Here is a 23,347-nt window from a genome sequence, read left to right as displayed (position 1 = left end):
CCCGGCGGCGGGATGACGGCCGAGCTGCAGGCCCCGGGCGGCGGCGGGGTGAGACCGGGGGGCAACAGGGGGCGGTGGGGAGACGGGGGGGGCTGCTCTGGGCAAGGCCCACCGGCCCCGGGCCCCCCTCCTCCGGGGCTGGGCCGCGGGCCTGGGGCGAGGCGGCCGCCTCGCCCCAGGCCCGCGGCCCAGCCCCGGAGGAGGGGGGCCCGGGGCCTTCCCAGCAGGGAGCGTGGTTTTGGGTCAGTTTCACTGAAAACAGCCTCTGCTGAGGGAGAGGGCTCCTCCTAGAGTTGGGGGGATTCACCCTGGAGAAGAGAAGGCTCCGGGGAGACCTTGGAGCCCCTTCCAGTCCCTAAAGGGGCTCCAGGAAAGCTGGGGGGGGGGGGTGTGTGCTCTTCATGAGGGAGGGGAGCCATAAGACGAGGGGGAAGGGTTTTAAGCTGAAAAAGGGGAGATTTAAATTAGATTTAGGAAGAAATTCTTTGCTGTGAGGCGAGTGGGACCCTGGCCCAGGTTGCCCAGAGAAGCTGTGGCTGCCCCATCCCTGGAGGTGGGTTCAAGGCCAGGCTGGAGGGGGCTTGGAGCAACCTGGATGGGTGGTAGGTGTCTCCTATCCCTGGAGGTGGGTTCAAGGCTAGGTTGGATGAGGCTTGGAGCAACCTGGGTCTAGTGGAAGGTGTCTTCCATCCATGGAGGTGGGTTCAAGGCCAGGTTGGATGGGGCTTGGAGCAACCTGGACTGGTGGGAGGTGTCCCTGCCCAGGGCAGGGGGGTTGGGACTCAATGATCTTTAAGATCCCTTCCCATCTCACCTAAATTCTGTGATCCTCCATGGGAAGGGTATCCTCCGTGATAACTCAGGATGGTTTCTCACAAGGTCTTCCTCTAGGAATTCACATCCTCCTTTCCCTTTCCCTAAACCAGCACCCTCCGATACCCCCTTAACAAAAACTGTTGCTCTTAAATCACTGGGCTCTGCATAAATCCTCTCTAAAAGGCCCCAGGGACACTCTTCTGCCATGCTCGGTGCCCGGGGGGCTGCAGCCCAGTGTCTCCCTGATGTACACAGGGGTCTCTGTAGCACCTCTGCCCCCTCAGGACATGAGGGATGCTCCTGAGAGGCCGGTGTTAGGGGTACCGGCCTTTTTATTGTGCATTTAGAGGCTGCACTTGTGTGGCGGCCGTTCCCTGCTCACATGGGGTCAGTGTCAGGACTGTGCAGCGCTGATGGAGGAAGAGCTCAGTGGCCGCTGCTTCACCTCCCGATGGAGATGGGCTCGGAAAAGCCTGGGTCGGGAACGTGGGCATTGTTCCCGCTGCTGCCTCCGGCTTTTTAGCCCTCTTCATATCCATTTTCCTGCTGCAGTAAAAAGGGCAGCCCAGGTGCGGAGGCTGAAGCCATGGCTCTGACTCCCCCTTCTGTGCTGCCACCTTCCTCCTTCTCCTCCTCCTCACTCTGTTATTTCTGGAGCCCCCTTGCCCCCCCCCCCCCCCATCCCTGCCAGCAGGTTCTCATCAAAACAAACCGCTTCTGAGCACGGTGCGTTGCGTTGGAGCGAGGAAAATGGCAAAACCTCTTCCTTTCCCCCCTCCCTGGCCACCCTGTCATTTTTATCCACAGTGCCCTCCTTCCCCTCAGCCTCTCGGTTTTGTGCGCCTCTCCTGTTGCTGTAATTTAATACTAACAGCATTTGGGTTGGGGTGGTTATTTTTCCGGCAGGTAGGACTTTGGGCTGGTTTGTGTTTTCAAGTGCACTGTGTATTAATAGCGGCGGCACGCTGGTGTTAATTACTGCCTCTGGAGCTCGTTTTCGAGCCCCACGGTGCGTAACCGCAGACAGCCGTCAGCCAGACGAGTCAGAGCAACAACCCATGCGCCCTCCCCAAAAACTTCACCAGTCGTTGCAGGGAGTGTGGTTCCTGTTGGTTCCTGTGGGCTGGTGGTCGGCCACAAGCCTTGCCAGACTTGTTGCCTGGGATTAGCTCTCTGCTCTCAATTCACACCTTTCTTCCCAAAGGCAGGATATCGCGCTGGAGATCGTTAGGATATTACGGGGTGACGTGGAACGGCAGATCAGTAATTAGTTTTTATGGTTCGGGAGGCCTCCTTTGGGTGAAGCAGAAAAACCCTGAAAATCCTGCCCTGTCCTGCCTCGGAGCTCATTATTGTGGTGCCATTTATGAGCGTGGTGGGGTGGTTTATTTCTCCAACAGAAAAGTCTGCCCAGCGGCGCTGGGAGGGGTGAGCCATGGGCACGGCGCCACCAGCAGCAGAATTAGCAGCATGAGAGAAGAGGTTTGTCTTTGTGAGATCTGTCCATCCTCAGCCTCCCCCCTGCATCCCCGCGGCCCCATTCCTCCCCATGCCGGGGGCTGCCCATGCCTCCCGGCTTTTCCCAGGGCTGGAAGAGCCTGCGGGACGGGCAGGGAGGGGGGGGTGTGCACACCCGCACACGCTTTTTCTTGTAAAAGTTGAGAAAAGCAGTATTTTAGGTGGGACCATCATGAATAACTTGTCAGGGGAGTTCCCACTAGAAAATAATGTAGGATTTTTTTGGTTTTCGCTGTGGATCCGGGTGCGTGCTGTCTCTGCAGGGAGTAGCATCCACCAGCAGCGCAGCTGGATGGCTCAGGAACGCCGTTGAGTTCCTCCTCTCTGGGTGGAACTTGTGCTGCAGTGGCACAAAAGCACCTTAATTTTTTTCCCTGTGATGAGAGTAAGTAGAAGCTCGAATTTATGTGTATGGTGGCTGCTTGTCTGGAGTTGCCCATGGCTTGGTCAGCACGGAGCCGGCTCCTGTGGCGAGCTGAGGCCGCAGAGGTCAGTGGTCTGGTAGAGAAAACTTCTGCAATCGATTTTTTAAGTGGTAGAAGCAGTCAAAGAGTAGGTTGTTGACCATGGCTTGGAGTGAGGATCTTGCCAAAGCTGGAGCTGCCGGTGTGTGGGGACAGCAGAGGCGACAGCCGCCCCCCAGGCCCTTATCCTGACACCTCATTGTCAGGGAGAAATGACACGCACAAATGGCATGTGCGGCCGGGCCCGAAATAGCCGGTGGCCCATGCCCGGGGAGCTGCCGCCTCCTTATATGTCCCGCCACACATGCCATGGCCATCGGGGGACGGGGTGCCCCTGCCCCCCCAGGTGTGGAGCATCCTGCGGCAGGGATCGCCTTTCCCGCGGGCCTGGGAACGTCCTCCCCGAGAGACAACGGGCTGGGCCTTACTCTGTGAATTTAGGGAAAAAAAACTCGAGTGTGATGTTCGAGCTGATGCTGCTGTCAGTGAAGCGGGATTTCATGTCAGTCTGGCCATAAAAAGGGAAGAAAGAAGCAAACCCACGGTGAGCCCTCGGCAAGGCTCGGGGAAATGGCTCCATGTCGGCCCCACTTGCTTCCTCACCTCAGCTCTCTCTGTTCCCAGGACTGCCAGATGCTGTTAAACCAGCTGAAGGAGATCACGGGGATCCAGGATTTGGCTTTCCTTCAGGCAGCTCTCAAGGTCTGTGCCTGTTGTCGTTATTGGGTGGGAATTTCACCCCAAGGCCAGGCGGGTTCAGGATCTCCGGAAAGGCGATGCGCGGGTTGGATGTTCGCTGGAAGCTCTGCAGGCTGATAATGAGCTGGTCCTCGTTAAAACAGCCCGTGCGTGGCCTGTGGAAGCGACACAGTGTGTGCAGTGGGGGATAAGGTCGTTCCTGGGGGAGCCGGAGGGTAAATCCTCCCCCGGGTTTTTGCCCCTACCTGTGTTTCCCTTCAGGAGGCAGACAGGGCGCTGCGGGAAAATACACAAAGAGATTCATTTAAGGGAATTCTTAGATGTTTCATCCAGAAGTAATGTCCAGAAAAGGTCAGACCAAGTGTAAAGGCGCTCAGCCCATGGGGATGGTCTGAGGAGAGGCCTCGCTGGGTAAAAGACAAACGTCTTGAAATCCCCAGAGCGTTTGGTTCCTGTGAGTCTCTCCCAGTGCCAAAGTGCCTCCCTGTTGCGCTTCAGGCCTCCTGCGACCACTCCATCTCTTGGGGAGGAAACAAAATCAGTTAATGGAGGCTGGATTGTTCCCATAATAACGCCAAAGTGACAGAGACACCCCACCCTTCGTTATTTTCCTTTCTTACTCCTGCTTGTCACCAGCAGGTCGCTCTCAGCTGTGGCCGGGGACAGCCGGGCTGATGGCTGCGAGTGCATTAAATGTCATGAAAATGTAGATGAATTAACGCTGGCCCCGTGCTGTCCTTCTGCCAGGCCGCCAATGGGGACCTGATGGAGGCCGTCACCTTCCTGACAGAGGAGCGCGCGGAGGGGCCGGCGGGAGACGCGGCGGCGGCGGAGCCAGCCCCGTGGGAAGGGAGCGCTGCGGGCAAACAGCCCCCCCCTGGTGAGTCCCACGGCTCCTGCTTCGGCCAGAGCTCACCACGGGGCAGTTCGGGGAGTGAAACCTTCACGGGAAAGTGGCTTAGTAGTGCTTTAGTAGTGTTTGTAGAGGAGACATCAGTTACAAAGCTGTCGTCAGTTTAAATGCTTGCTCTTCAATAAGATGGAAACCCCAGGAAGCTCCTGAAGCAGAACCTCAGTTTGGTACGCTTAGGTGTAAAAAATGTCATTGCAGTCTGAGGGAGCTGAGAATAGTTTCTTTAAACATTTTGGCTAAAGACATGTCCATTAACTGGAGCGTTCCCAAGTGACATTGTCACCGGATGGTGATAAAGGCAAAAGTCCAAGCTGGGAGCTCGGAAGCATCGGCCGGAGCAGTGGGGCTGCCCTTGTGCCACTGCCTGAAGCTTCTGCCTCCTCCAGAACAGCTGCTTTTCCTCTCTCTCTCCTCCTCTCCCTCCATCCAGCCCTGAGCATGGGATGGCTCAAAGCCGGGCGAAGGCAGGCCAGTCTGTGATTGTGCTGGTTTTACTGAAATCCTTTATTTCTCAAAACAGCATCAGTTCTTAACACTGATGTCAAGACAAATACCAGCAGCCCCTGATGTTCCCCTTGATTATTTGCAGAGGTTTGGAGCATTCCCTTGGGCTCTGCATTTGCTGTGAAGAAACCCTGCCAGTTCAGGGCTGCGGGGTCTGTTCTGTCCTCACTCAATGGCTTTTTTGGGTTCCCTGGCACAGTGCAAGCCAAGGGATTTGTATTTAAAACTTGAGCTGGAAAATCAGGTTCTTATAAATCCAAAAATCCTGTTTGCGAAGTGTAACAATTTCCAGAAGTTCCTTTCAAAGAGAAGTTTGCCTGCTCCTGGGGGAAAACTGACGAGAGTGCTGCCTCCGCTTCTAGCCTGCACCCCCAGCCACAGGGACGAGCTCCGTGCCGGAGATGCCTTCGGAGCCCAGGAATCGCCCAAAACTCCAGCTGCGGAAAGAGAGGCTGCGGAAAGGTCAGTGGATCCTCAAATCGGTATCATAAGTGGATTATTAAGCTGATAACGGCAAAAGAGCCGTAAACCCTCGTGGGGAGCTGGTGTTTCACGGCCCAGGCGCGTCTCTCATCACAGGCCGCTGGAAGCACATTCCCCCGAGAACAAGAATCGCCCCAAGAGGAAGCGCTGCGAGGTCTGGGGAGAGAAGCCCAAGGGGAGCGACTGGAGGCGGGTGGGCGACTGGCCCGTGGGGATGAAGAACATCGGCAACACGTGTTGGTTCAGCGCCGTCATCCAGGTGAGGCGATGAGGGAGCTGCTGGGGTTGCTGCTCCCGGAGGCACAACCTTTGTCCGGTAGAACTAAACACGCAGCGGCTCTGCCACGTGGGCCCCAGGTGCAGGGGGTGAATGAGACCCTGCCCAAAGGAGGCTCCTGGTTTTATTTGGTGTGATTGGGATTTATTCTGGGCAAGCACAGGAAGGGACAAAGAGTGGTTAAATGGACTTTGTGTAAAAATAGACACCGACACATCTCATCTGGTGCAGCGACGTCCCAGCGCTGAGGGAGCGACAGCAGCTCCACCGGCAAAGGGAGCCGATAATTTAATGTTGCTGCAGTTATTGTTGGCTCCGTAATGCCCGGTGTATCGTGTTCCAGTGGATGGAGCACACTGAGTGAGTAAGCAGCTGGGCAGCGGGTATTATTAGCCATCACCTAAACAAGGAGAGATGACAATAAGCGGAGCTGAGCAGATTTGTCTCTTCTTACCCATTTCACACCAGCCAAGGGACGTTCATCAGGTGTCTCCAGCTGGGAGAGGGAGTAAGAAACCTTCAGACGGGCTCCTTTCCCACTGTGACTTTTCCCTGGGTGCTTTTTCTGAGCTTGCTGATGCAGAATAGAACACTTGCCTAAAATGGGGGTTTTTAGCCTGGAAATGGTGGGAGGAGGTTTTGGTGGTGGTGGTACCAATGTGCTGGCCCAGCACCTCCACCGGTCCCTCCGTAAGCCTGTGTTCAGTGGCACAAGGGCCAGCAAAGGATAAGGAGTTAAACAAAAGCTGTCGAGTAGAAGAGTGGCAGCGGGGCATCGAGCCCTCGCAAACACCCACTGCTCTTCCCTCTCCTTCCCTCCCAGTCGCTGTTTCAGTTGCCGGAATTTCGGAGGCTGGTCCTTGGATACTCCCTGCCACAGCACGTGCTGGAGAGCTGCCGCAGCCGCACCGTAAGTTCCCATCGGGTAACGCTCTCCCCTTTCCCTCTCTCCTGGGAAACTCTTGGGCTCTTCCTCCAAGCAGATTTAGTTTGGAGCCACCTGAGAGCCTTGTGCCTGTGGTAAGGTCTTCCCAGTTGTCAGGCTGCGTTAAAGATGAATTTGGGAAATATTTTTCAAAGACAGAATCGCTGTAGGAAAAGATTGGGTGCTTCTCATAAAGCTTTTCTCTAGAGCTTCTGACTGTGGGGCAGGGGGACATTTGTCCCATAAAAGTTCTTTGGTGGCTCCAGACCATTCGTTTGGTCACACGCACCGTGGCAGAGCTGGTGTTTGAGCCAGTCTGAAGGTCCGGGAGCCCCACCACCCTCTGAGAGCAGTCAGCAGAGGGGAATTAGAAAATATCTAAAGAAAAAGGCATTGGTGGCATCATTCCAGGCATCATTCCAGCTTATGGCCACCGCCACTTAAGAGACTCTGCTTTACGTGCTTTCACGTGTCCTCTCGCTACTCTGGCAAAGCTCAAGTGCAGAATAAACTCATAAATTCACCGGCTTTTGCCTTCTGCTTTAGCAGCTCTTACTTCTGGCGCTCTTTTCCCTAAAGATTTTGTTTCGGCTATATTTTTTCTCCCTTGCATCCATGGGGAGACCAGATTGATCCCCAGAAACGGCACTGCCCATGTGTCTGCTTTTGTCCCTTCTGATGTCCCCTCCTCAGGGCCCTGCACGGGGTCTGCTGTTGTGCTTTGGGTCAAGATGCCGCTTTGTTGAATTGCAGGAGGGGTTTGGCGTTTCTTCTCTTTGCCCTGCAGGGAAAAAGAAACATCGCCTTCATGCAGGAGCTGCAGTGTCTGTTCGCCCTGATGCTGGGGACGCGCCGAAAGTTCGTAGACCCATCTGCGGCGCTGGAGTTGCTGCGGGACGCCTTCCGATCTGCCGAGGAGCAGCAGGTAAAACCCCTCACAAAGCCCTTGGCTTCCTTCAGAGCAGCCTCCAGCCAGCAATCCTGTCCCACTCCCTCCTGCTGTTCCCTCCAGAGCCTCTTCCCGCGGTTGGCAGCCGCCAAGCAGCTGGCCTGGGCTCGTTTAGGTGGGATGTATGTGCTCACTAATTAACCGGCAGCGCAGCAGGGCTCTGCCCGCGCCAGCTGAGTGGTTGGGTCGCAATGGCAGCGATTTCCTCTGCTCTGTATTTGAGACGAGCAGGGTGTTGTTATCGCTCTAAATCAGCCCAGCCCTTGGGTTTCCTGCTCCTCTTGGCGGGTGCGGCGGCACCAGTTGGGTTGTTCCTGGAGCTTCGGGATCCAGCAGAGGGTAAAAATGCTGCTTGGGGCGAGCTCTGACCTCCCCTTGTCCCTTTCTTCTAGCAAGACGTGAGTGAGTTCACACACAAGCTGCTGGACTGGCTGGAGGATGCCTTCCAGCTGGCCGTGAACGTCAAGTGAGTGGCTGTTCATCTCGGGAGTGGGACCTCACACTGGGGAGAAACGGGTTTAAATGCCTTAATAAATGAGAGGCCTCTACGTGAAAGTGTTGAGTAAATGAGAGGGAGGAGTTACTGTTTTACTGAGGATGCTCCTTAAGCTCAAAATACACCTTTGAGGTGTTGTATCTGCATTTCCTGCACGTAAGCGCAGGACTGTTCAGTGCCCATGACCTGGAGAGTAAATAGGCGTTTTAGGGGAACTCAGAGCACTGCTGCAGAGCAAAGATCGGGGCATTTGGAACTGCTTTTCAAAAGGTAGTGCCTTAACTTCTTTTTTTTTTTTTTTTCCTTTCCTGTGAGTGTTCTAAAATGCTTTTGAGTGTGAAAACAGATGAGAGGCTCCCTCCCCCGCTTGGATAGAAAACCTCACTTTTGGCTGTAGACAATTCCCAGGCAAAGGCTTAGGTTCTGACCGGGGTTTTTCTGCAGCTACAGCTGTGAATGAGTGTGTGCTTTCCTTTCCTTCCTTTCAGAAGCCCTGGGGACAAATCTGAGAACCCGATGGTACAGCTCTTCTATGGGACCTTCCTGACGGAGGGCGTCCATGAGGGTGAGTGAGGCTTTGGCAGAGTCACTCCTGGAGTGTTTGGGTTTATCGCCACGATGGCACGGGCTCTTGTGCACGTTCCTGATGAAATTGCCCAGTTTTTTAAACTTGCAAATAATCGGTAACCTTTATAAAGTGTGTCTTGTGAAAGCATTAAATCCTCACCAGCGCTCCCTGGCAGACATGCACACAGCGACACACAGGTCCATTACAGCCAGTAACGCCTCTGAACCGGTGCTGACAGCAAACGCCTCTTCTCTCCAGTGAGCTCATGGCTTTTGTATCGTCTCCACCATCCAGGCAAGACCTTTTCCAAGCTGGAAACCTTTGGTCAGTACCCGCTTCAGGTCAACGGTTACCGGAACCTGAGCGAGTGCCTGGAGGGAGCCATGGTGGAGGGGGAGATGGATGGGGCGCAGGCGGTCACCTACGGACAGGAGGTGAGTTTTACTGGTTTTCATTGAGTTTTTGGTTGCCTGCTGCCAAAAAAATGCAACACACATAGTGAGGGGGTGTCTCAGTGTATTCTGGTAACTTTAAATGGCAATTGTAAATGTTCTCTAAGAATTAAATACATGATACTTTCCGGAATCTCACATAAATGTGTATGACGTGGCGAGACGCCGAGTCTTCGCTTGTTTGTAAAGATGTGCTGTCCTGAATAACCAGCTCGAGGAGCTGCCTTTAAATTGAAAAGACCGACGTCTGCTTCTGACGCACGTGTGATCAAGTCTCTCTCTTTCTGTTGAAGCCGACCGGTCCCTGAGCAGGGGAGAACCTCTGCCTCCCTATTTTCGGAGGGTATCAGTACAGTGCTTAACTCTCTGGTATGACATTTGCGATTTGTCTCTCTCCCTCTTACACTCTGTGTTTTCCTTTCTCCTCATTTCCATTCTTCTCACCGTGCTGATTTATTTTTTATTTTTGATTATTTTTTTTTGTTTAGATCTCATGAATCACAAACCAATCGTAAATGCTTAGTTGCAGCACAGGAGAAAGTGAAGGTGTCCCATTGTGTTCAGCATCCTATGGTGTGTGTGTGCAGCTGAGAGACAGGCTGTGAAATAACACTTAGGAATGTATCTGGTGTAGAGGGGGCAGGGAAAGGTACTTCAGCTCCGTGAGAATGTCCGGAAAATGTGCTGCTGGGGGTCAAACTGGCAGAGCAGAGGGCCCTGTCTGCTCTGGACTCAAAGGCTTATTGCTGGCGTTCCTGGTGCGTTTCCAGCCGCTGCAGGTGACGCTGGTGTCGGCAGAGACTATGGATCATAGGGAACTCATTGGGCAGGTTCTTCCCAATCCAAGCGTTTCAGTTCCTCCACATTCTCTTCCAAAAAATAAGGGATACTGGACTGGTGGTGGAGATGTTTGAATCTTTCCGTGTCCGTACGGACAGAAGGAAAAGGCTCCGGCGGGATTTCTAAGAAATCTGCCTCTGGATTTCACTTCCCAGGAGGTGGTGGCTGGAGGGAATAGGGGCCATAGGGAATAACATGGATTTTCTCTTTCGAGAGCCTGGAGAGTGGCCGAGGTGCAGAGCAGCAGCGGGTTAATGAGAACTTGCATTTCTCCTAGATAATAGGAGTATGAATCCTTCCTGCTCTGCATTCGTCTTCTCTTGTTCCGGAGATGGGGCTGCTTCTCAAAGCGTCCCGCTACCTGCCCGTTTCCTTCCAAAGATTTTACAAAAATAATGAAAAAAAAAAAAGAAATTCACCTTCACTGGAAATATTGTAGATATAAATATTTTAGATTTACATGCTGTTTCAGTCTGGCACGGGGCAGGTTTATCGTGGCAGGGACACCTGAATGGCTCCTGCAGAGGAAAAGGAGCCTGCTGGTCCGCAGGGAGTGTTGGCTGAGGGGGGGTGGAATCCTCAGGCAGAGGGTGCTGGAGCCATTTGAAATCCCGGGGAGAGAAAGGGGGTGTAAATCCAAGCCAGGGTTTTTCTTTCGGCTCCTGGAAACTGTGTGTGAAACGCACAGAGGGTGGGTTCCTTCTCGGAGTCTCCCGAATGGAGCAGTTTGTGAATGGAGCGAGGGAGGGTGAGGAACCGGGCACCGCTCGAGGACTTCTGTCCTGTCCTTCATTGCTGCCTGTGTCCGTGCTGGAAAAGGGCTCTCTGGGTGTGCCAGGCAAGAAAAAGGTGCTTTCTGAGAGCTGCGATGAGGCTTTTTCAGGGTAAAAATGTATAAGGGAAGCGGAAACTTTAATCTCGTAAAATCTGGCTTTCTGACTAGTGACTTCCTAAAGAAAATACAGACTAAATCAGTGTTTACAGACAGACATTTAGGATCAGTCTCAAATCATTTGGGATCGGTGGGAAATGTGCTGTTGAGCAGCCACCTTAAAGCAAGTCCCTCCGGGGGCGTTTCTGGTTCCGTCCCAGCACTGGTTCACCAAACTCCCACCAGTCCTCACCTTTGAGCTCTCCCGCTTCGAGTTCAACCAGTCCCTGGGGCAGCCTGAGAAAATCCACACCCGGCTGGAGTTCCCCCAGATGATCTACATGGACAGGTGAGTTCTCCTCTATGGCAAGTCCACAGCCACTGCTTCACTGTAATTAAATTAAGAAGGTCGTGTGGGTGAGCTGGGAAGGGTTCTGAAATACTGAGGACAGACTGGGGATGCGAGAAGTAACACGTCTCCGGGGGACACTCTGGGTTTCTCTGTCCAGGTACCTCTACTGCAGGAAGGAGCTCGTTCAGAGGAAGAGGGAGGAGATGAAGAGACTAAAGGAGGAGATGGTGGTTCTGCAGCAGAAGCTGGAAAGGTCAGTGGCCAACGAGCTCTATCTGTATGCCCCGCGGGAGCTGCAAACCGTCCGTCTCCAGGAGCTTCCCAGTGGGAGAGACAGAGCTGGGTTTGTGTGTGGCAAGGAAATGGGCTTCCAAAACCCAGCTCCTGGGTGTGACGGCTTCTGGACGATACTGATTCCCTGGCAGGAGTAAACTCATTAATTATTACCATTGTCACCATGGGCTGCGTTGGCATTTTGCATGAGGAAGCCCAGTAATACATTAAAAAGAAACTGTTCTTTTTTACATTGGATGTCCCCTCCAGTCTGGCATTTGGGTTGTTTACTGGGGAGGGCAGGAGGTTGATGGCGGACATCTAAGGTGTGCACAGCCAGAAGGTTTGGTTTCCCACTGGTTTTCCCTGGCTGGGATGGAGTTTGGTGTCTCCAGGGTTGTTGCTGTGACCGGAGTGCGGTTGAGTTCTCGTGGCCTCGGGGCTCTCGGGGTGCGCCATCAGCATGTCCCTTTGCATCCCCTGGGTTTTCCCTTCCTCCCTTCCTCCCTTCCTCCCTTCCTTCCGTGCTGAGCCCGGCTCCATCCCCGCCCAGGAGTCCCAAACGGTTGTGTTTCTCCCCCCGAGCACAACCTTGCCCATTTCTGCAGGTACCTGAAGTTCGGCTCGGGGCCGGCACGCTTCCCGCTGCCCGAGATGCTGCGCTACGTGCTGGAGTTCATCACCACGAAGCCGTCCGTCGCCATCCCTCCTGCGCCGGGCCCTGGGACAGTGCTCCCACAGCCCCACGCCGAGCCCCCTCCTCCAGACGGGCCAGACGGGTCAGTGAGCAGAAACACAAACCATTCTCAGGAGAATGCTCTGCTTCCAGCTAAACGCTGGGGTCTGCACCCTGACGGCAATGCTGTGCCGAGCAGATGCCCATGTGAGGAGTCAGTCCGCTTGTAATTGGGCTCTGTTTGTGCATCTGCCCCTTTCCTTCTCCTTTTCCAAACACATCACCATATTCCTTGTCCGACCATCAGCTCTGAGTTCAATTGTGTGCTCTTTTTGGTGAGGCTACTCCTTTTTTGGCTTCATCACCCAGTAAATTACTGCGGCAGTGGATTATTACAAGCCTGGCTGGCATGGCGTGGTTTGCACTCTAAATTAAGCTGAGTAAATACTTGAGTTTCTTAGTAGTAAGGGAAGGAATTTTGACACTTGCTCCTTGTGGCTCTGTCTTTACAGGGTTCTGTGAGAATTTCAGCTTTTATTTGTCCAATATTTTAATTTGCTCTGTTAAGGTAGAGGCACGTCTCAGTTTAATTGTTCTCTGTACATTTTGTACTCTCCCGGAAGGGAAATCCCGCTCTGGCACTGGAGCAGCTTCTCTTTGGTTTATTTCATATTCTTTTCCAAAAGAAAGAAAGATTGAAAAGCCTGTCCATCTCTTGGATTCTGCTCCACAGTGTCCTGGAGAGGCCGGACGCTGGGCCCGAGGAGGGAGCGTTGCCCCCGGCCGGTCCCTCTCAGCAGCAGGGATGGAGCGCATCCTCCCAGCCCCCACAGACGCCGGAGCGTCCCGCTCCTCGCCTGGTGTCCGAGGAGGAGCTGCGCCTCGTGCGGGGCTGTCTGCAGCGCTGGAGGGCAGAGATCGAGCAGGACGTGCAAGGTTGGCCCCAGTGTCCCCGCTGTGGGTTTCTTGTTGAGCCCGAGTCCCCCCCAACCCTCCTGGTGTGTCCCCAACTGTCACACCCTGACCTGCCGCTGCTCTGGTGCAGCTCAGCCCCATGCTGAGTGTATTGGGTGGTTACTGCACGGCTTCATGCTCTGAAGGGCGAGGGGCGGCAGAGCCTGGGGAATCCTCGTTATTGTATCTGTATTTCTCTCACGGGTGCAGATCTGAAGGAGTCCATTGCCAGAGTCCAGCTCTCCATGGAGCACATGTACTGCGACCCCCTCCTCCAGCAGGTGAGAGACGCCGCCTCGGTGGGTAAATGCTGATATTCTCCTGTGTTAGTAGCTGCTGAAGTTGTCCATTTTTGTAGAATCATAGAGTGGTTTGGCTTGGAAGGGACCTTAAAGATCATCCAGTTCCAAGACTTTACATACTTTATTGTATGTAAAAAATATCCCAACATTATGATGAAGCAGAGAAAGGATTCTTTATGAATATCTTGTTGCTTTTCCCCTGAAAGTCAGTTCTCACTTAGTAGGAAGCTCCCCACGTGAGTCCAGAGTCTTGTCCCGGGCTACATCTGTGAGTGTGTCTGTACAGGGCTCAGAAGAGTTAATTGACTAAACTCCTGTCCGCGCGGTGTGGGTGTCAACCCGCAGGTTCCCTACCGCCTGCACGCCGTCCTGGTGCACGAGGGGCAGGCCAACGCCGGGCACTACTGGGCCTTTGTTTACCACCAGCCTCGGAAGAGCTGGCTCAAGTACAACGACATCTCGGTGACGGAGTCATCCTGGGAGGAGCTGGAGAGGGATTCCTTCGGCGGCCTGAGGAACGCCAGCGCCTACTGCCTGATGTACATCAGCGACTCGGTGTCCTGCTCCCTCCCAGGTACCGTGGCCCCAGCTGCCGCTTCTGAGACCTCTGTGCCGTCCTGTCCCTCCTGCCCTCGTGGGCATTACATTCCCGGGCTGCACTTTGGCTCAGTTCTCCTCTGACGATGCAGAGGACTTCATCCCAGACAGAAGGGAAATGATGGATTCATTTCTCAATCCCCAGTAGGGCTGAAAACTGGTGAAAGAGCTGTTCTGGTGAGAAGAGGAGCAGAACAGGGTGTTTTTCCCCGGTGTAAATGCTACAGCTGCCCCTTTGTCCCTTCCAACACCCCTCTCTTGCTGAGGGCTTGCCCTTCGGCTCCATGCAGAGTTTACAGGTTCCTTCCCGAGGGCGTGGGACACCCACTTTATTTCTCCCGGTTTTATCGCGATTTCTCTCTCAGCACCTTGGTTTTCAGGGATACCCTTGTGTCGACCCCAAATGCAGCTCTGGTTTCTCACAGCCTTTCCTGCGCATGAGTCGCTGGTAGAAGCGGCTCAGGCCGTTTGCGGAGCCAATGTATAAATAGTCCTGGGCAGAAATTATCCTGCACGTGGCACTCTCCATGGCAGCAGCTGTAGAAGAACCTCATCATTTCACACGTGGTTCATTCTGCTGTAATAAATAGCAAGGAACAATGGAGAGCCGTCGTTATGTTCAGGGCTGAATTTGGCTGGTGAGGATCTGAGGGTTGGTCTTTGTCCGTCTTTCTATGACAGTTTCATTTCTGAAAGGAACCCATCATTTTTTCCCCCATTTAATGCAGTTTTTGTTGTTTTTTAAAGAGGCTCTCCTTTCACAAGGGGTGCATAAGAAATATCTGGTGTGGAGAACTGCCGTTTGCTTTCAGTAAATGTTAAGCCCTGTCTAGGGCTGGTGCTGCTGGGGGTCTGTGCTATTTTACAGCTGGATATTGAAGCACGTCTAAAAAGCGCTGAGAAATACGGGCAGGACACCCGTGGAATCCCTGCGGCTCCCTCCCTTGCACCCTGTGCTGTGGATACGGTGTCTGGGGCTGACTCTGCGTTTCTCGGCTCTTGGCGCAGCAAATACCGTTCTCTGCTGGGGTAGCCCGGGAACAGGGCTGTGTTTCTCACCTCCTCCACAGACAGGCTCCGTTTCTGGAATTTCTCTCTCACAGATGCCATCCAGTGGCAGAACAAAACTGGGGTTTGTTTGGGATAACTCTAGATTTGTCTTTCTTTTTGCACTTTTGCTTAGGAACCACCTTAAATTACCAAGCCAGTAGAAAGCTGTTTTTTTCCCCATTTATCCCTCAGGCAATTTGCCTGGGCTTTTCCACGATATCTGTATGGTGTCTGACGGTGCTGTCCTGCTCGGCATGCTCCCTGACTCCATCCCCATCTCTTGCAGGCGAGGAGGAGGGGGCGGCGGAGGCCCAGGGGGAGCTGGAGGCCCTGTCCCCGGAGCTGAGGCACTACCTGCAGGAGGACAACTGGCGCCTGGAGCAGGAGGCAGAGGAGTGGGAGGAGGAGCAGTCCTGCAAGATGCCCCAGATGGAGCCCTCGCCTGCCTCCGAGTCGCAGGAGCTCTCTTCTGAGTCAGGACCAGGTGATGCCGCGTCTGACCTCCCAAACTGTGACAGCCAGAGGGTCAGAGACACGGCTCTGCCGGAGCCCTGAGGCATTGCTGGGAGAAGCTGTGGCTGCAGCTGGCAGGGCTCTCCTGGCACGTGAGAGGCTCTTCTGCTGGTTTTCCATGGCCATCCTTCCCGGCTCCTCACCAGAAATGCTGCTTTCCACTCATTTAATCACAATGGGCTAATCTCATTTCACTTCCAGGCCTTTTTGGGTTTTTTTTTTATATAACTATGGAGTAGAAAACATTCAAGGTCTGTTCTCTGGAGCAGGGAAGCATCCCTTGGCCATCCCTGATGGCGTGTGCCACCCCCATGGGAAAGGGACACACACAGGCTGAGGGTGACAAGCCCTCGCCCTGGGGTGGGTGCAGCAGCGGGTGAACCCTGCATGGAGCAGCCACGGAATGTTCTAGAGCAAGAGAGGAGAGGAAATGTCACCGTTTTCTCACTAACGCCCCCTCTGTCCCCAGACCAGCCCTCGGCCTGCCAGCAGAGCCCACGCTGCCTCTCCTCGGAGCACGCCAGGATGGCACAGGAGCAGACAGCCCAGGCCATTGCCAACACGGCCGAAGCCTATGAGAGGAACGGCGTGGAGGCGGCACTCTGCGAGGTGGGGCTCAGCCCGGGACACAAACCCCTCTCCTCTCTGCGTCATTCCTCTCAGCAGACCTCTGCTTTTCCCATTTCCATGCCTCTCTGCCTGGTGTAGCTCTGTCCCTTCTGCTGTCTGTGTTTTCCTGTGGTTTTTCTCACTCTGTTTCCTCTTTCTCTGCTTGGCCACAGCCCGAGGAGGCAGAGCCGGCGAAGGTTGAGGCTGAGCCACCCCGGGACACCCCGGAGACAGAGCCCGCTGCCCTGGCTCGCTCACGGCTCTCGGAGGTGGAGATCCCCAGCGTGGGGAAGATCCCCGTTAGGTCCGACGCAGATGGGTATAATGAGGAGGTAGCGATACCGGCGCAGGGGTTAATTACTGCCCAGCACTAACCTGGCACTGAGCTTCCTGCACGTCAGGTGCCACAGTCCAGCAGGGAATTGGTGCCATGTAAAAGTGCATTTCCCTGCTGTGGAAATGGAGAAATCCAGTCACTTCTCTTCTGACTGCCTTCAGAAGAGCAGCTCTACGGAAGCGCTGGGTCATTAAATCCGCACGTTGTTCCTTTAAGCCTTCTTTGTGGCACGGCTGTACCAGAATTCATCCTGGTGGTGTTAATTTATCGACAGGCGTCTTCGCTCCCCTCACACTGAGCGTGGTGTCTCTCTGGCAGCCGTTAGCATGAATAGTGTGAGATGCTTTGGGGGATCTCACTCTAACCCCACTCACACGTGTAGTAAATGCTCTTGTTTCTGTTGCCTGGGCCGCAGAGGGGATGTGGCTTTGCCTTCTCACCCGCTGAATTGGCGAGTTCAAGGCTCAGAGTGACCACCCTTTGGACCTTTCGGTGCTAACCCCGTGCATGTGAGGTGCATGTGCTGGATGGAGTGTGCCACAGCTTGTCCCGCCACATATCCACACTATTTCCTTTACGCCTCCTCTCTCCCGTCTGTGTGTCCCTCTTCTCACCCTGCCTTCTCTTCTCTCCCTCTCCCTGGCCATCTCCCTCGGTGGGCTGTCTTCTCCTGCCCTCCTGGAAGGTGATGCTGAGCCCGGCCATGCAAGGCGTCATCCTGGCCATTGCAAAAGCCCGGCAGACCTTTGATCGCGATGGGTCTGAGGCAGGGCTCGTTAAGGTATCTCCTTTGCTGGCTAATTCCCAGAGTAGGGGTGTCTGTTCTCGGGGCATGGGGAATCCATGCGGCATTGACCTGGCGGGAGTGGGAGGGGAACGATTGGTGCAGTTTTTCTCCTGGTTAAAGGCCTTTCCGTCCACTTTTTTGTTGCTGCTCTTCTGTTGTGACATCTTTGGTTCTAAACAAGTTTCAGAGTTTGTAAGAAAGAGCTCCCTCCTCGCAGCAGAAACAGCAACCTCTTTTTTTACTTTTCACTATTTTTTCGGCTTATTCTTTGAGTATTGGCACTTCTCTCCATCTGGGTAATGAAACGTAGATTTTCTCTGCATGCCTTTGAGAATCTCATCTCTGGGGCCTCGGTGCATCATCGGAAAATAAGCCAGCGCTCGTGAAATGTTTGGTTTGGTGCTGAACATGCTCACGGGGCCTCCCTCGTGAAACATGTCCTCGAGAAGCCTCGGAGGGAGGGACTGGGCAGAGCGAGCGCTGCTGAACGTGGAGGTGGGTGGGAGATTTTCCAGGCTTCCCTGCTTCATGGGACGTCACCAGGGACAGGCATCTCCCATGGGAATCTGGTGGTGCCAGGACAGCTTCAGGCTGGGTGCGTGGCATTCCTGGGGCAGGGGGGTCACCGCTGTGTCCCCTCGCAGGCGTTCCACGAGGAGTACTCCCGGCTCTACCTGCTGGCCAAGGAGACCCCCAGTCCTCGCAACGATGCCCGCCTGCAGCACGTCCTCATCTACCTGCTGCAGAACAACGCTCCCCAGCAGGTGGTGGAGCGCACCCTGCTAGAGCAGTTCGCCGACAGAAACCTCAGCTATGACGAGAGGTTGGTGCCGGGGGCTCCAGGAGGGGCTTTTCCCAGCTGGAGGCCATGGTTCTGAGTCTCTCTGTTCCCACGGGGCAGGTCAATCAGCATCATGAAGGTGGCGCGAGCCAAGCTGAAAGAAATCGGCCCCGATGATGTGGACATGGAGGAGTACAAGGTGAGGGGCCAGAGAGCCCTTCCCATGGCAGCTGCGGTGGCTTGTTTGTCAGTTAGGCGGTGCAAACCCTGCAGAGGGTACAGCCCCACAGGCTTGGGAGTGGGTGTCAGACCCACGGGCTGGGGGTGATGCTGACGCCCTGCTCTCTGCTCCCTGCAGCGCTGGCACGAGGACTACAGCCTGTTCCGCAAGGTCTCGGTGTACCTGCTGACGGGGCTGGAGCTCTACCAGAACGCCAAGTGAGTGCCTCCCCATTCGCTGCTGGCGCGGGAGCGGCTGCGGCTGAGAAGTGGAGGCCACTTTGGCAGAACCTCTTCTTCCTGCCCCGTGACGGGCAGTTTGTGTTCAGGCTTGGACCTGAGGCCAGGGGGCTCGCTTTTCGCTGGCCACCAGCCCCTTCTGGGACCGCCAGTCAGCCTTGGTTAAGGATTTAAACGTTATACTGAGGGACTGGCTGTGGCTGCCTGATGGTTTCCGAGTGTTTCCCCTCATTTTTCCCTCCCTGAAGCAGAGCTTTGTATCCTCACGTCCAGAGGTGGCTTTGCAGGAGCAGTTGCCATCACTTCTTTTTTCCCTCTGGACTCCTGTATTAACGTTAAACTGCCTCGAATTGGACACTGTGCTTTGTGTGAGCACACGCTTGGAGGGCTCCAGGCTCTTAACAATTGCAAGGGGGCCTTTTTTTTGGTCATTACTGGTTTAGAAAGTGTATATTGCATTAACAGTGGTGTGAAGGACAGTGCCATTTTGTGAAGGGTTTGTAGTTTGGAAAGTGATTTTCCCAGCCCGGAAAATAACCTGGCTTCCAAATTATAGATTCATAGATAGATTCATAGATTGGTCCAGGCCGGAAGGGACCTCCAAAGGTCATCTAGTCCCTGGATGGAGCCAGGATTGGGCTTGGGGGCAATGAACCACCAAGTGCAGACGGAGGAGAGGCTGGGCCAGAGGCATTGGAGCTTCCCTGGATGCCCCAGTCCCAATCCCTGCTCTCTTCTCCCACTGGGGGTTTATAAACTAGAAACTTTTTGCACTTGGGGTGAAAAGGAACGTTAAGTGCTCGCCGTAGGGCGCCTGTTCAGTTCTGCCGTGGCGAGGAGGTGGGTTTTGCTGTTGGACTTGTTGTTGGCTACCATTTGGGCCACGTGGCAAGTGTCTCTGAGCTGCCCCTCTCGCAGGTACCGGGAGGCCCTCACCTACCTTCTTCACGCCTACCAGAGCAACACCCGGCTCCTGCGCAAGGGGCCGCGCCGCGGCGTCAGCGAGCCCCTCATCGCCCTGTACCGCAGGAACTGCCTCCTGGTGGGTGCCGGGGCCCGGGGGGGGGGGCGCAGACAGGTCCCACTTGCTGCTTGGGTCATTTTCTGTCCCTTCCCTTCCTCCCCCCTCCCAATGTTTATTTCTGATATTAAGGGCTTTCTCTCTCTGAGCCAAAGATGGTGTCCTTTTCCACGGGGGGGGGGGGGGGGGGGCAAACAGCATAAAAATGGGATTTGTTCTCAGTTGACGCTGGGTGGTTGCCGCGGCCACTGCGACGGTCTCTCTGGGGCTCATTGCACAGCTCCTGCCCCTCGCCAAGCACCAGCAGGGGCAGGGGAACACAGGGAATAATAATTCCCTAAAAGAATGTGCTGTTTGAGGGGGCTGGGCAAAGGCAGCGCTGGATCTTGGCATCTTAAAACCAGAATTAGAGATAACAGCTATAGTTAATTAGACGTGTGTGTGTGAGTGTGTGTATTTCCCAGCCTGTGACCCTCCCTGCCGCTGCCTCCCCCCCAGAAGCTGAACGAGGTGGCAGCATCACTCTTCGTCAGCCGGGAGGAAGGTGGGGTGGCGGAGGGCATGGGCATCCTCAACGAGCTGGTCATCCCCTGCATGCACCTCATGAGCAGCTTCGAGGTCTCCAGGGAGGACCTGGACGCGCTGGAGGCCACCAGGAGCCGCTGGTGCTCCTACCTGGGCCGGGAGGACATGGACGGTAGGGACGGCGGCTGGGCGGGGTGTGGGGCTGGGCAGGGAGGGGTTAAAGGAGCCCCTAAAACTCTTCTTTAATTCCTGCCGTTTGTGCCAGGGCACGTTGAGGCGTTTCTGGTGGGAGAGGAGAAATGTATTTGGGTCACCCAATGAAATAGAGAAGAATTTCATCATCTTCTGCACTGAAGCTGCTGAGGGAGGGTTCCTCCGCCCGGGAACGGGAAAAGCTGCTGTCTAAGGGATGGGGCAGCGTTACCTGGAGGTGTCCGCTGGTGGTTTGTCCCACCAATGGAGGGTTCCCCATAGACAGCAGGCTGAGCTGCTCTTCAGGAGAGGGAACAGGTTGGAAGGGGGAGCAGGTTCAGGGGGTCTTGGCGTTTTGCAGAGAGGTTTGTCCTTTTAGGGCTGAATTTCGGTTCAGTGGCTGTTGTTCTGTTTCCCTCTGGAGCCAGGAGTGGGGCTCCCACAACCCTTCTGGGTCGTTTCTGTGAAGAGGAATTGGTTTCGGCCCCCGTGGTCTGTGTGTGAGGGGCTGGGGAGTCGTTATGGGGCGCTGTCGTTAGTAGAGGGAGAAGTTGTACAGGAAAATGAGGCAAAAGCATAGAGGCTTATTCTCAAAATACTGTTGTAAGGGATGGAAGTTGGGTAAATTTATGAATAAATTTAAGTTTCCCATTCTGGGGTCACAGTGATGGCATTTGCTGACACGGAAGGTATTAAAGGAACAGAAGGAGGCAGAGTGTGCCCCCCGGACCCTGGGAGCTGCCTTGTGTCACCCCTTTCTGCTGCTCTGCCCCATCCCAGGTCTGCGTTGATGTTGTCCCCTCCTGGGGACAGCCTTTGCCTGCCGAGCTCTGAGCTCTTCCAGGCTGTAAGGTCAGACAGGACAGGAGGAAACAGCCTCCAGTTGTGCCAGGGGAGGGTTAGGATGGATATTGGGAAATGTGTCTTCCCCAAAAGGGCCGTCAGGCCTTGGTAGGGCAGTGGTGGAGTTGCCATCCCTGGAGGGACTGAAAAGTGGTGCTGAGGGACATGGCTTTGGTGGTTTTGTCAGTGCTGGGTTGATGTTTGGACTGGATCTGAAAGGGCACTTCCAGCCTGGACAATTCTATGGTTCTCTCAGGTGACAAAGGTGCTCTGTCTCCTTCAAAAGCAAAGTCAATATTTGAGTGTCACCTTGAGGACACGTGGCTCCTTCTGACCTGCCAACGGTCCAGTGCCTTGTACGAGGAGGTGGCCATGTCCTGGTGGGACGTGGCACTGTCCCCAGGGTGGGCGGGTGGCAGCGGGACTCCCCTGTCCCCAGCCCTGGGTGGGTGGCAGGGCTCCAGGTCCAAGCGGGACCCACGTGGGACCCTGCCGGCGGGAGAGGGGCAGTTTTCAGCTCTGGAAGGTGATTCTCTGAAAGGTCTCACAGCTCCTGGGGCCTCTGCCACCTGCGGTGGCACTGACTGTCCCCCTCTCCCCCCACAGCCAAGCTGCAGATGAAGCTGGGCGAGCTGCTGCCCCGGCTCCTCGACTGCTCCACTGAGGTGGTCGTCCTCAAGGAGCCCCCCAAGATCCGCCCCAACTCCCCCTACGACCTCTGCAGCCGCTTCGCAGCCGTCATGGAGTCCATCCACGGGGCCTCGGCCGTCACCGTGAAATAGAGCAGGGACAGGCTCTGTGCCGTGGGGCCTGGCATCCCCCCAGTGTCCCCCCAGTACCCCCAGCCCCCCCCCCGGCGGGCAGCGCTGGCCAGGGAGGGGTGACTCGCGTTCAGAGCCGTGTTCTTTGTAAATAGGAAGGGATGAAAAGCGGGATTGCACTTCTGGGAGGAAAGGCAGAGCGGTGACGGGGAGAACCCAGCCCACAGCTCTGGTGGGACCGGGTCCCTGGCAGCACCAGCCACTGCGGGGTCCCCGGGGCCGCCCCGGCGGGTTTGGGTGTTTTGGCAGCTTTTTAGAGACAGATCCCAGGTCTGCACCAGCAGCAGAGTGAGAGCCGGCTCCTCCGGCTCCTCTGGCCTTTACATCCTCCTCTGTGCCCAGGTCCTGCCCTGCGGCAGCTGGAGGGGGCACTGGGAGCACTGGGAGTGGGGTCAGGCTCGGTAGGAGGCGGGGGGCTGCATGTTCGGGGGGCTCAGGCGAGTGTTTGCCTTCTGTGTTTTAACTGGTGAAAGAAAACACACAGGAGTCTTCCTTGGAGAAAGGCACAGGTCAATCCTGGGGGGACGGCGCAGCCTGTTCAGGGACATCACCCCGAAGGACGTTCCATTTGGGGGTCTGGAGCCAAACTCCCCCCTCCCAGGGGCTCCCTGTGCCTCGTCGGTGCTGCTGGCGCCTGCCAGGCCCAGAATCAGCTCTTTATCAGTGGCTGGTGGTTTGGGTTTGGGTTGGTTTTTTTGAATTGACTTTGTGTAAAACCTGTGCCCCCTTGGGGTCCCGTTGGGGTCCCCTCGGCCCGTGCGGGTGCTGGAGCTGCGGCCGTTGTTCTAAACCCAATGTTGTAGGGGCGCGGGGGGGTCCTGTCCGTTGGGACTGAGAAGATGTCTCTAAAGTGCAATAAAAGCCTCTGTTCTACGTTAGAATGAAAACCCTCCCACCCTGTGTTTGTTTCCCTCCGGCGCCTCCAGCTTCCTCCCGGCTCCGACACCAAGAAAAGGTGGGAGAAAAGGCAAAAGTGTAACATTGGGAGAATTCCTGCAGGTCGGGGATGCCGCGCGAGGGACAGAGCAGGGTCCTCAGCCCGGCTGGGCGCTGCCAGGTGGGAATTCCACCTCTTTAGCAGGAAAACGAGGGCTCCGAGCGCAGCAGGGCAGCAGGGAGAGGATGGGCCCGAGGAACCCTTCCTGTTGGGGATCGATGCTGGGGGAGGGATCTCTGGAGTCGAGGTTTTTGGGGTGAGGACTCTGTCCCGGAGCCTTTCCCAGGGGGAAGCCGCTCCGCGCTCACCCAGGGGGGTTCAGGAGTCCCCAAACCCGCGGCAGAGGGGAAACATCCATGTTAAGTTAGTAAAGCGGAGGGAAAATCACTCTCTTCCCGCAGCCAAAATCTCTTTCCTTTATTAGTTGGGGAATTGAAACGTTTAATTACGTCTCGAGCTGCTCCCGTGACCTGTATGGTGTCGGGGCAGCGTTTCCCGCCCCCAACATCGCTGGGGCCAGATACAGATTTCACAGGAAGAGGG

At 55.3% G+C, this 23,347-nt stretch overlaps 1 protein-coding gene across 1 annotated transcript; it reads left to right on the top strand.

Annotated features, from left to right (window-relative positions):
* The first annotated feature begins 4 nt into the window (after positions 1-4).
* USP28 (ubiquitin specific peptidase 28) lies at positions 5-22,750 on the top strand. Its single transcript, XM_074162387.1, has 26 exons — positions 5-48; positions 3,423-3,500; positions 4,245-4,377; positions 5,277-5,376; positions 5,494-5,656; positions 6,498-6,584; positions 7,387-7,524; positions 7,941-8,014; positions 8,533-8,609; positions 8,907-9,046; positions 10,997-11,124; positions 11,285-11,380; positions 12,009-12,179; positions 12,810-13,012; positions 13,241-13,311; positions 13,678-13,906; positions 15,266-15,463; positions 15,962-16,101; positions 16,275-16,433; positions 17,124-17,219; positions 17,870-18,048; positions 18,127-18,205; positions 18,365-18,444; positions 19,384-19,507; positions 19,985-20,183; positions 21,653-22,750. Exons 1-26 carry the CDS (start codon positions 13-15, stop codon positions 21,826-21,828), a joined length of 3,354 nt encoding a protein of 1,117 aa, XP_074018488.1. The 5' UTR covers positions 5-12; the 3' UTR covers positions 21,829-22,750.
* Positions 22,751-23,347: the final 597 nt, after the last annotated feature.

Source organism: Numenius arquata, chromosome 22 (assembly GCF_964106895.1).
Source record: "Numenius arquata chromosome 22, bNumArq3.hap1.1, whole genome shotgun sequence".
Taxonomy (NCBI): Eukaryota; Metazoa; Chordata; class Aves; order Charadriiformes; family Scolopacidae; genus Numenius; species Numenius arquata.
This window is presented reverse-complemented; position numbering and strand designations above follow the sequence as displayed.

Bases quoted from the DNA above. Each gene is read 5' to 3' on its own strand.
- USP28 (XM_074162387.1), top strand. From the start codon at position 13: ATGACGGCCGAGCTGCAGGCCCCGGGCGGCGGCGGG. The intron at 4,378-5,276 runs GTGAGTCCCACG...CTCCGCTTCTAG, and splicing joins GGGCAAACAGCCCCCCCCTG to CCTGCACCCCCAGCCACAGG. The intron at 8,610-8,906 runs GTGAGTGAGGCT...TCCACCATCCAG, and splicing joins GACGGAGGGCGTCCATGAGG to GCAAGACCTTTTCCAAGCTG.